Source organism: Ornithorhynchus anatinus, chromosome 21 (genome assembly GCF_004115215.2).
Source record: "Ornithorhynchus anatinus isolate Pmale09 chromosome 21, mOrnAna1.pri.v4, whole genome shotgun sequence".
NCBI classification, from domain to species: domain Eukaryota; kingdom Metazoa; phylum Chordata; class Mammalia; order Monotremata; family Ornithorhynchidae; genus Ornithorhynchus; species Ornithorhynchus anatinus.
The window spans coordinates 17,704,193-17,717,012 of record NC_041748.1 but is presented as its reverse complement, the minus strand read 5'-3'; the positions used below and the strand labels follow the sequence as shown (position 1 = coordinate 17,717,012).

General features: G+C 46.9%; 1 protein-coding gene across 2 annotated transcripts in view; it reads left to right on the top strand.

The window, feature by feature from the left end:
• CORO1C (coronin 1C) overlaps nucleotides 1–12,820 on the top strand; it is a 77,989-nt gene that overhangs the window by 52,147 nt on the left and 13,022 nt on the right. For both annotated transcript variants that reach the window (XM_029049127.2, XM_029049126.2), the window contains exons 4-6: nucleotides 8,651–8,780; nucleotides 10,726–10,907; nucleotides 12,337–12,456. In XM_029049127.2, the coding sequence (XP_028904960.1) occupies nucleotides 8,651–8,780; nucleotides 10,726–10,907; nucleotides 12,337–12,456 (432 nt within the window). The remainder of the gene's footprint in view (nucleotides 1–8,650; nucleotides 8,781–10,725; nucleotides 10,908–12,336; nucleotides 12,457–12,820) is intronic.

The following is a 12,820-nucleotide window of genomic DNA, read 5'->3' as shown; positions in this document are numbered from 1 at the left end:
TGGGCAGGAAACCGTGCCTATCAACTCTGTTGCATTGGAGTCTCCCAAGTGCTCAGTACAGTGCTCTGCATACAGTAAGTGCTCCATCAAACGGATTAATCGATTGATACCTGATGACAAGGTGCAGTATGACTTTTTCACACCTTGAATTGCGACTGCTTCTCAGGGCCTCCTGTTTGAAGGCCTCAAAGCCGACCTGGTAGCTGAACTCTCTTCCTAAATAGGCAACAGCGATTGGCTGAAGATGCCATCCAACCGGCCCATAGCTAAACCCAAATATAGATGCTATGAAGGGCTCAGGCATTTTGAGAGAGAAGGAGTTGTGATAGAAAATGGGGTGTTGTCGATAAGCCTTAGGAGAATTGGTGCTATTTGTGTTCCTCGATTCATATGGAGCTTTACTGCACTCAAAATAAAAAAAGCACCAGTGTCAGCTGTCTGTCAAAATCAAAAGTGATGAGGCAGTTATCACAAACTACAAATTCACCTCGGCTCGCCGAGCTGTGAGGGAAGGGCCAAGCAGGGACAGATACATGAGGAGAAAGGATGAGAGCAGGATCCCCACAACTCCGCGTGGTGAGTTGAATTAGTCTGACCAAAAATGAGGGCTACATCAATCAATCAACAGTATTTATTGAGCATTTATTATGTGCAGAAGACTGTACTGTACTAAATGCCTGAGAAGGTACAGTGCAGCAGAGACTGTGGACATGTTCCCTCCCCATAGAAAGCTTCCAGTCTAGAGGATGGAAAGCACTCAAAGGCCGAAGAATGGCCCTGCCTTGCAGCGCTCAGAATGGTGCCTGGCACGCAGTAAGCACTTAAGAAACACCACAGTTATTATTTGTTATTATTACTGTTAGCTGGAAGCTGGGACACTAGACCAGCCTTACACAATTCAGTCAAGAAAAGAGGAGGGATTCTCTTTGAGCAGAGGTTCGAGAAGCACATGAGACTAGGGCGGAAACTCAAACTGTTGTCAGGAGCCCAAACGGTGGAGAGGTCAGCCAACGAGGCCCAGTTTAGCATCAGCCATTTCAGCCACACGAGCACCAGTGGGTAAATTTCGCCTCCGGTAGCGTCCGCTTTGAGAAACAATGAATCGCCATACGTATATGTCCAGATACTAAAAAGTTACGATCACCCCTTTGGCTGTTTTGTAGGTAGAAGAGCGCCTTTGGCAAATCCCACATATTACATCTAAGAAACTGGGCAAATCTAACCTATCATGTCCACTCCAGAGCAGACGGAAGCAGTCCAGAGAGGATCAGATTTTTCCTACTTACAGTATTGTCTTGGTAGTATTCCTTGACCCCACTCTTCTTGGATTCGCTAATTTTCTTAGCGCCCGTCACCTTAGTTAGAACAAATCACCTTAACTTCCCATTCCTTTTAGGAGACAATCATTCATTCATTCGGTCATATTTATTGAGCACTTACTGTATGCAAAGCACTGTACTAAGCGCTTGGGAGAGTACAGTATAACAACAAACAGACACATTCCTGCCCACAATAAGCTCACAGTCTAAAGAGGGAGATGGACATTAATATAAATGAATAAATTGCAGATATGACACTTTAATTTTAGGCAGTTCCTTTAATCACTCTTCTATAGGCATAATTTAGCCTCTGAGGTAAATTGAAGAATCGCATTTTCATGTCAGAAAATAAGGAACGACTTAAGCGTTCATGCTTAAGGAGCCTGTAAATTCTCCTAATGTGCTCCGGGAATTTCTGTAATGAGGGTCCTTATTCCCCAGGAAAGTATTTGCTCACGTACTAGGCTCAGCCGGGTAAAGCAAACAAATCTTTTCACTCTGGGGGAATTAATATCAGCATGATAAGACTAATGCTGCAAATAACACGGACGGCTACCAAGATCCAACAGACATGCCGTAAAGGACCGATGTCAAAATTGCTTTTGGGTCTGGGTAGTGGTGGGGAAGAAAATGGACTCAGAAAGGATAATAATAATAATTGTGGTATTTGTTAAGTGCTTACTATGTGCAAGGCACTGTACGAAGTGCCTGGGTGGATACAAGCAAATGGGGTTAGAGACAGTCCCTGCCCCACCTGGGGCTCACAGTTTAAATCCCCATTTTACAGATGAAGTAGCTGAGGCCCAGAGAAGTGAAGTGACTTCCCCAGGGTCACACAGCAGACAAGATTTTCTTCACCTACCCCTCTTCTTAAACCACCTTCCCTCCATTTTCTTTCTCCCCACCCCTCCAATCAGTCAGTCAGTGGTATTTATTAAGGGCTTGCTGTGTGCAGAGCACTGGGCTAAGGAGCTGGGAAACTACAGTACAACAGAGTTGGTAGACACGGCCTCTGCCCATAATGCACAAGCTCCCTTTTCCCCTCTTGGTTCTTGAAAACTTGCATAGAATATTTGGCGTTCAGAACTGAAGCGTCCAGAGAAGGCTTAAGTAATGAGAGGCATCAATCCTCAAATTCCACAATGGGTTCCTTCCTAGGGGTTTTCACCTGATGGACTTTATCATCAGACAGTGGACAAAGTCGGGAGGTCAGCCGGGCATATCTGGGCATCGTGGGCTGAGGAAAAGGTTGGCAGGGTGTGAGATGATGCAAAGGGGAGTCTGTGAAAAACCTGCCACCTCCTCCTTCCCTCCCTCCATCGCTGTCCATATAAACCCCAGGAAACTGAGGTCTCCCCAGCTTCGGCCACTATTTTGGGGTGACGGTCTGTGGGTTGGTTAAACCTGGATCTACCAGGCACTGGGCTCCCAGTTAATTAAGCTTTTCCTCCATCTTTCTCTCTTACTACAGCTTACTACAGGCACATAATAATAATAATAATAATAATTTTCTTTCTTAAGCACTTACTATGTGCCAGACATTGCACTGTATTAAGACTGTGAGCCCCACCTGGGACAACCTGATAACCTCGTATCTCCCCCAGCGCTTAAAACAGTGCTTGGCACATAGCAAGCGCTTATCAAATACCATCATTATTACAGTGTTTGGCCCACAGTAAGCACTTAAGTATCATTATTATTATTATTATTTTACACACCTCTCCCCTGGAAAGAATCCAGGAGTTCAGGATGGGGAGTATTGAGAGTTGGAGACCATGGCTGTTTTAATTAATAATAATGGTGTTTGGTAAGTGCTTAATATGTGACAAGCAGTGTTCTAAGTGCTGGGGTAGATATGAGGTAATGAGGTTGTCCCAGGTGGGGCTCACAGTCTTAATCCCATTTTACAGATGAGGCAACTGAGGTCCAGAGAAGTGAAGCGCCTTGCGCGAAATCCCACCGCTGCTAAGTGGCAGGTGGGGATGGGAACCCGCGACCTCCGACTTCCCACTTTTTACGTTAGTAGCACATGTTCGAAATGCTCCGGCGGCTCCACCCTCCTGATTTAGACGCATTTCAGAAATGAGACATTTCAAGCGAGAGGTTTTTGGCTTTGGCTGATTTTTCCCGGCTGCAGTGAGAGAGGGAGGGAGGGAGGGAGGCCGGCGCCCAGGCCAGGCCTGCAGAAAATTGGAGCAACCTGGAGCCGTGCCGCCATCTCGGGGCTGCCCGGTGCTACTGCGCCAGAGCCCCATGGAAAGGCAGAAAGTTCCTCCACTCAAATCGTATTTATTGAGCTCTTTCTGTGTGTAGAGCACTGTACTGAGCGCTTGGGAGATTCCTGGAGCTAGGCCTAGAAGAAGATAAGTTGCTACTATAATCCCACACGGGAGCCCCCTTTTTTTTTTCTTTAACTGGCATTTCATTCGTTCGATCGTATTTATTGAGCATTGACTGGGTGCGGCGTGCTGTACTAAGCATTTGGGAAAGTACAGTACAATAATAAACAGTGGCATTCCCTGTCCAGAGTGAGTTTAAAGTCTGGAGGGGGTTGGGAAGACAGACATCAATACAAATAAATAAAGTGACAGATATATACATAAGTGCTGTGGGGCTGGGAGAGGGGGAAGAGCGAAGGGAGCAAGTCAGGGTGGCGCAGAAGGGAGTGGGAGATGAAGAAAAGTGGGGCTCAAGTCTGGGAAGGCCTCTTGGAGGAGATAGACATTTAATAAGGCTTTTATTAAGTGGTTACTCTGTGCCAGGCACTTCAGTTTTCTGGGCCTCAGTGATCTCATCTGTAAAATGGGGTTTAAGATTGGGAGCCTCATGTGGGACAAGGACTGTGTCCAGCCTGATAGGATACCAGTGAATCTGATTAAGCGTGACAGGGACTGTGTCCCTCTCAATTAACTTGCATCTATGCCAGTGCTTAGTACAGTGCCTGGCACTTAGTAAGCGCTTAACAGATACCATTTGAAAAAACAAACAAAATGTAGCTCCACTTCTTCTCACATTATGAATTTGAAACACGGCCTCGTGGATGGAGCTCGGGCCTGGGGCTCAGGAGACCCGGATCCAAACCTGGCCTCCCCGGCTTGCCCGCTGGATGACCTTGTCCAAGCCACTCAACTTCTCTGGGCCTCCCTTTTCTCATCCATCTATCAATCAGCTGGGTTTCTTGAGCACTTACTGTGTACAGATCATGCTTGGGAGAGTCCAGTACAAGAGAGTCGATAGAAACATTTCCCAACCACCAGGAGCTTGCAGTCAAGAGGGGGAGGCAGACGTTCAAAAAAAATACAAATATGGACTTAACTGCTGTGGGTCCGAGGTTGGAATGAATATCAAGTGCCTGAAGGGAACAGATCCAATTGTGCAGGTGACACAGGTGGGAGAGAGAGGAGGGGAGATGAAGGATTAGTCGGGGAAGGCCTCTTGGAAGCCGTGAAAGGGGGAACATTTTCTCTCAAATTATCTTGCCTGGGCCTCAGTGCTTAGCAGAGCACTTGGACTGCTGAGAGCACCGTTACTATTAAATGCCGATTGTGTGTGGCGCTTAATACTAGGACCCTGAAAAACATTCAGAACAAGTGAATAGTGAACACATCCCTTCCCTCAGAATCAATAATCTCATGCGAGAGGCAGGCAGTGCATATAAATTGATGAATATTCTGCAGTTGGGGGTAAAAAAACCAAATAAGAGCAGTGTGGCTTAGTGGAAAGAACCCAGGCCTGGGAGTCAGAAGACCTGGATTCTAGTCCCGGCTCTGCCAAATGCTTGCTTTGTGACTCTGGGCAAGTCATTTAACTTCTCTGTGCCTCAGTTCTCCTGCCCACTTAGACTGTGAAAACCATGTGGGGCAGGGACTGTATCCAACCTGATTAAACTCTATCTACTCCAGAGCTTAGTACAGTGCCTGGCACATACTAAGTGTGTAACAAATAGCATAAAAAAATTTGAATCTAACCCCATTGCTTAGAATAGTGTTTGACACATAGGAAGCATTTAACAAATACCATTAGAGAAAAAAAGACATGCCACCCATGAATAAGTAGAACAGAAATGTGTATTGAAGTTACTCGTAGGGAGACTTGTCAGGGAAGGAGGCGAGGAGATTTATTCAGTCATTCAATCGTATTTATTGAGCACTTATTGGGTGCAGAGCACTGTATTAGGTGCTTGAATTAAGGAATGTCTCTTGGAAAAGAAGGCTTTGAAGGAGTGGAAGGAAATCATCTATTTAATTGGAAGTCTCCTAGGTGACTCAGTGTGGCCTAGAGGTAGAACCTACTGACATTTTCCCTCCTGGTCATCCCATAGAGAGAGCTAGAAGTGGGAGGTAGAGACTGTCACAGTTTTCTTTGGAAGTTATATTGTTAGATTGTACTCTCCCAAGCTTTTACCATGCACATAGTAAGCGCTCAATAAATACCATTGATTGATTCATTCATTCCAAAGATGAAAGTTTGGGAACTGAGTAGTTTCTGGGAGGAAAGATGGAAATCAATCAGTGGTACATATTGAGCGCTTACTGTGTGCTGAGCATGTACTGAGCCCCCTCGAAGCAGTGTGGTTTAGTGATTAGAGCCCGGGCCTGGTAGTCAGAGGACCTGGGTCTAATCCCGACTCCACCATTTATCTGCTGTGTGACCTTGGGCAAGTCCCTTCACTTCTTTGTGCCTCAGTTACCTCATCTGAAAAATGGGGATTGAGTCTGTAAGCCCCCCGTGGGACAGGGACTGTGTCCACCCTGATTTGCTTCTATCCACTCCAGTGCTTAGACCAGTGCCTGGCACATAGTAAGCACTTAACAGATACCATAATTATTATTATTATTGTTTGCACTGTGACTTTGGGCAAGTCACTTAACTTCTCTTTTCCTCAGTTTTCTCAAATGTATAATGAGAATTCAATATCAGTTCTCCCTACCACTCAGACTTTGAGTCCCATGTGGTACGGGGACCATGTCCGACCTGATTCACTTTTATCTACCCCAGTGCTTGACACATAGTAAGCACTTAACAAACACCAAAAATAAATAAATAGTAAAATACGGGGCCGTTTGTAGAAATGATCTCTACCCACAAGGAACTTAGAGGAGTAGACCGACATTAAAACAGATTAGGGGTAGAGGAGCAGTGTAGCCTAGTGACAAGAGCACGAGTCTGGGAGTCAGAGGACCTGCCTTCTCCTCCCAGCCCTACTGATCCCTTGCCTTGTGACCTTTGGCAAGTCACTTTACTTTTTTGTGCCTCACTTACTTCGTCTGTAAAATGGGGATTAAATCCTCCTCCCTCCAATTTAGACTGTGGAAGAGGGACTGTGCCCCACCTGATAAACTTGTATTTGCCCCAGTGCTTAGAACAGTGCCTGACACAAAGCAAGCACGTAACATATACCATAAAACAAATAGAAGGTAGAGTATTCTGTAGAGTATGAGTTTTTTCCTCACACACTTATTGCAAATTGCAAGATTTCCAGACAAGCCAAGCAATAATGGCTTTGTCCCCTTCTGCTGAAGTGTGTCAGGAGTTGAGAGAATGAGGCTCCAGCTCATTAGCAAATCAGCCAAGGCACAGAAATGTCCACCCAGTCCCCTGTGGTTACCATGCTAACCAGTGGGTGTGAATGGTGCAAGATATGTTGAGCAAGTGGCCCCCAAGTAGTGGTTAGGCTGCAAGGAACCTCAACTTCCGTGATGCCAGACCCAGATTCCATATCTGCCAACGTTTCTGCTCACGGTGTGCTCCCACGTGTACAAAGCATAATTCAGGGCGTCGGTCACATTTCTGTACTGCAGTTTTCCAGCAGCGGGCCAAGAAACCTCGCGGCCTAGTGGAAAGACCCCGGACCTGGTAGTCAGAGGACTTCATTTCTAATCCCCGTTCCAGACCTAGGGAAAGTCTCTTTACTTCTCTGAGCTTCAGTTTCCTCTTCTGTAAAGTGGGGAATAAATCCTCCTCCGTCCCCTTAAACTGTCAGCCCTATGTGGGACGCATTTGACTCATCTTGTATCTGTCCCAGAGCTTAATAAAGTGCTTTGCACAAAAGTGCTTTACAAGTGCTGTGGTCATTACTGTTATCATCATCAAGATGTAATAGCATATAGAGAAAGATGTGTATAAAAGTGCTACACAGGGTGAGGGGAGGTTATAAGTAGTTATGGTTTTAGGTGACAGAGAAGTTCCGAGATAGTAGCTGGGGAGGTTAAAAACCAATCTGGGCAGGCTTCCTGGAGGAGATGAGATTTCAGAAGGTCTTTGAAGGATGGGGAGTGTTTCGGCCACGAAGGGGGAGGGAGTGCCTCAGCCCAGCTATTAAAAATTCTTACTCTGTAGCCCGCACTATTTATAAATACTTAGCTCTGCAACTCCCCACTTCTAGACTGTAATCCCGGGATAGGGACCAGATCTTTTCTTTCTGTTGGACTCTCCCTAATGCTCAGCACAGTGCTGTGCACCAAAGAGGCCCTCAGTCAATCCTGTCGAGTGAATGCAGGATCCTGAAGTCGTTGAGTAGAGGCAGCATGGCCTAGTGCCGAAGCCCGAGAATGGGAGTCGGAAGACGGGCTCTAAGCCCAGCTCTACCGCTGGGAGAGTGCGGTACCATAGATTTAGTAGACCTGATCCCTCAAGGAGCTTACAGTCTCTCTTGCCTTCAACAGGCTCCTCTTCCTTGCCCGGCCTTTGGAGATGAATTTTATTCTTATTGTTTTTTTCTCCTGGAAGCTCTAGAATGTAATTGCGTCTTAGGCAGGGAACGTGCCTATGAACTCTGTTGTATTGTCCTCTCCCAAGCACTTAGTACAGTGCTCCACACACAGTAAGTACTCAAGAAATACCATTGATTGACTACGGAGTCTTTCCCTCTCCAGTCGTAAACAGTGTCATGGTGGAATATTTATTCAGCTCCGACAGAGGGCTTAATCCTGGCCGGGATGTGCTCATGACTCAGCCCCCCACTTTCTTGGCATTTATAGTTCCAACCATCTGAACCTCTTCTCATATACCTATTTTTGGGCCTTTTAATTATTTGCGATGTTTCTCCTCAGCTCCTCCACATTCCTCTAATAGTGGAGTTCCAATCCGAACACGGCTTGGGAAACAATGGGACTGCGGGTTCAAGGATAAGATTATTTCTTGGGTCTTGCGTGTCTGTGAAGTCATCCTGTGAAGTCATCGCCCTTCTAGGAGTGACTCCTCAGCCTGTTGTGCCCTCAGGCCTTCCTTGCCATCTTGGGGCTTAAATAGTCCTAAAAACGAGTGGTCACGTGCGACTTAGATGATAGCGGACGACACAGCCGCTAACCTTCTGCTTCCCTCCCCAACAGGTATGGCAGATTCCCGAGAACGGTCTCACTCTTTCCCTGACGGAACCTGTGGTGGTTTTGGAAGGCCATTCCAAGAGGGTCGGCATCGTCGCCTGGCACCCAACGGCCCGCAACGTGCTGCTTAGTGCAGGTAGGCATGGACCTGATGCCCCTGGAAGTCTCTCTCCTTCCTCATCTCTCCTCTCTCCCCTCCTCTCCTTCCCTCCCTCCCATACAGTGCCTTAATTCAGGCACTATACTAAGCGCTGGGTTGGACACAGTCCATCTTCCACAAGGGGCTCACAGTCTTAATCCCCATTTTACTGATGAGGTAGCTGAGACACAGAGAAGTGAAATGACTCACTCTCTTTGAGAAGCAGTGTGGCCTAGTGGAAAGAGCACGGCCGTAGGAAGTAGAAGTGCTAGGCACATAGTAAGCGCTTAACAAATACCATCGTTATTATTATAAGAAGACCTGGGTTCTATTCCCGGCTCTGCCGCTTGTCTGCCGCGTGACATGCGGGCAAGTCACTTGAGTTCTTTGGGCCTCGCTTACCACTTCTATAAAATGGGGATTAAGACGAGTCCCATGTGGGACGTGGACTGTGTCCAACCTGATTATCTTGGATCTACCCCAGGGCTTAGAACAGTGCGTTGGAGTAACTTTGTGAATTTTAAGCGAAGAGGTTTTGGCTGCTTGTCTGCTTGGGCCCGAGGCCAGGAGCAGTGAGCCTGCTTGCTTTTCTCCCTCTAGACTATGAGTTCGTTGCGGGCAGGGATGATGTCTACCAGCTCTGTTGCACTTCTCTCCCAAGCGCTAAATACAATAGACGCAGTAAAGCGCTTGATAAATACAATTGTTTGATTGTTACTTAGACTGAGAGCCCCATCTGGGATAGGGACGGGGATTGTGTCCAACCTAATTATATCTACCCCAGCTGTCCCCCACTCAGCCGAGCACTTCTTGGGTCCAGAGCACTCTTCCAAGAGATCTATTGACTGATAAATGCTATCACTAATGTGTCAGAGAGTGCAACAGAGCTGGTAGATGCATTCCCTGCTCACAACGAGCTTACATTCTAGAGGGGGAGTTTATTAAGCACTAACCGTGGGCAGAACACAGTACTAAGTACTGGAAAGGGAATGCGGTAGAAATTAGACATAGTCCTCATCTCTTGTGGGGCTTACAGTCTAGAGGAAGAATATGGGCTTGGGACTCAAAGGACCTGGGTTCTAATCCCAGCTCAGGCACTTGCCTCCTGTGTGACCTTAGGCAAGTCACTTCTCTGGGCCTTAGTTTCTGCCCCTGTAAAGTGGGGGTTCCGTTCCTGTTCTCTCTCCTATTCCATGTGCAAGAGGACTGCGTCCAACCTTTTTTTTCTTTCTTTTATGGTATTTGTGAAGCACTTACTATGTATCTAAGTGCTCCAAGTGCTGGGGTAGATGCACGTTAAATTAGGTTGGACACAGTCCCTGTCCGGCCTGGGGCTCACAGTCTAAGTAGGAAGGAAAATAAATGATCTCGTATCTACCCAGAACTTAGTACAACACTCGATGCACCCATTAAGCGCTTAACAATTTCTTCTTCAAATGCTGTCGAATCATTTTCAATCCATAGCTTAACAACGACCACAGCAATTATTAAAGTAACATGGCCTAGTTGATGAAGCACGGGCCTTGGAGTCTCCAGTACTTAGAACAGTGCTTGGCACATAGTAAGTGCTTAACAAATACCATTTAAAAAAAAGAGGGACCTGGACCTGGGTTTTGATCCCAACTCCGCCATTTGTCAGCTGTGTGACTTTGGTCAAGTCACTTAACCTCTCTAAGCCTCAGTTCCCTCATCTGTAAAATAGGATTAAGACAGTAAGCCCTATATGGGAGAGAAACTTGTATCTATTCCAGCACTTAGAACAGCCCCTGGCATCCAGTAAGCACTTGACAGACGTTCAAAGACATCGAGTTGAGTGTTGCCAAAACTCTTGATCTGCGAAGCGATTTTTCTAGTGTAATTCCACCATGGCGAAATCGCAATGCCGTCGGCAATCTTGACCGTTCACCATCAGAGCACCTCCCTTCCGGGTTTCTCCCTTTAGGCTGTGATAACGTCGTGATCATCTGGAACGTGGGGACGGGGGAGGCCCTCATCAACCTGGACGACATGCACTCCGACATGATTTACAACGTCAGCTGGAGCCGCAACGGCAGCCTCATCTGTACCGCGTCCAAAGACAAGAAAGTGAGAGTCATCGACCCCCGCAAGCAGGAGATCGTGGCTGTAAGTCGCCTAAATTCAGTCCCCTAAACTTCTAATGTGGAACGACGCTCTTCTCCCCCAACCCCCCGCCGAGGGCCTGCCACCCCAAGGCTTTAATTGAGACTTGGGAAGCAACAAGTCCTAGCGGAAGGAGACGGGGCCTAGGAGTCGGGGGAGCCTGGGTTCTCATCCCGGCTCCGCCACGCATCTGCTGGGTGAACCTGGGAAAGTCACCTCACTTCTCTGGGCCTCGGTTCCCTTGTCTGTAAAATGGAGATTCAGGGCCAGTCCTCCCTCCTCTAGTCTGTAAGTACGATCCGGGCAGGGAACATATCTGGTAATTCTGTTGGATTGGACTCTCCCAAGTGCTTAGTACAGTGCTCTGCACATAGAAAGCACTCAATAAATACCATTGATTGATATTTAGACTGTGAGCCCCATATGGAACAGGGACTGTATGTCCAACCTGATTAACTTTTGTCTATCTCAGTGTTTGGAATAGTGCTTGGCACATAGTAAGCACTTAAGGAATACTATTATCATCACTACTGATAGTAATAATAATGAGTACTATTAATAATAATAATAACACGGGCCTAATTCTTTGCATTCTCCATCTGTGAAACCTAGTTTCACAGAGTTTGAACAGCAGTCTTTCTGCTCTTGAACATACCCATCTCCACCAGGCCATTTAACAGTATCCCTCTACTTTAAGGGAGACGGGTGAACCCTGATGGGATCCATCTTCCAGAACTCTTGAGTAACTCCTTCTGCCCCCTGCAACATCTTCTCCGAAGTGGGACCCTTACCTCAGTCTTCTTGTTGCCACGGGCTATCTCAGTCTATCAATCAAAGGTACTCATTGAGTACTTACTGTGTGGAGAGGACTGTACTAAGGACTTGGGACTGTCATAGCTGACAGACTTCTGCTCTCCCATCTTCAAAGCCCTTCGGAAAGCACATCTCCTCTAGGAGACCTTCCCTGATTTAATCTCTACTCTCCCATGATTAATGCTACCTCAGACTTCCTATTTGTAATTGATTTTCATGCCTGTCCACCCCCCATACTCTAAACTCCTTGAGCACCAGGACTGGGCCTAATAATTCCATTGTACTCTCCCAAGCGTTCGGTACAGTGCTCTTCACACAGTAGTAGGCACCCACCAAATGCTTTTGATTGACTGGGGGATAGGAGGAAGTAATAGAATATAAACCTGTGCATATAGGTGCTACGGGGACGGGGTGGAGATGGGGGGAAGGAGTGAATATCCAAGTGCTCCGGTGGATCCAAAGGGTCAGCTGAGGGAGATGAAGGTGAGGAGATGAGGGAATCAGGAAAGGCCTCCTGGAATTTCAGAAGGGCTTTGAGGGTGGGGAGTCTGTAGTTTCTGACTGGTCACCGTGTAGCTTCTATCTGCCTGACGCACCCACTTGTGCTGCGGTTTTTCAGGAGAAGGAAAAGGCCCACGAAGGAGCCCGGCCCATGAGGGCCATCTTCCTAGCGGATGGAAACGTCTTCACCACTGGTTTTAGCCGCATGAGCGAACGGCAGCTCGCCCTCTGGAATCCGGTACGTCAGCATCCATTTTAGATCCCGCGTATCTCCTCGGTTATTTCCCCGAAATGGAGTAAAGCGACTAAGAAATTGTCAGTTCCTTTTGAAGTCGCTTACTCTGGAGCCTGCCTTTTGCATCCGTTGGCCGGTAGTTCTTGGTAATTTGTTATATGAAGAGGTGATCTATTTTAGGCTTCGGTCAACTTGGGCTCTGAAGATTTGGTCCTTTTGACCTTCCAGAGATGTTTAAGGCTGGGCTTAACTTTTTGAAATCCACAGTTTTAAAGAGATTATCACTTACTGGAAAGTATTTCACAAACCAAGTTCAGTGGGGCCATAACCACTCTGCCATTTGATGCCTGTTTATTGTTATATTGTA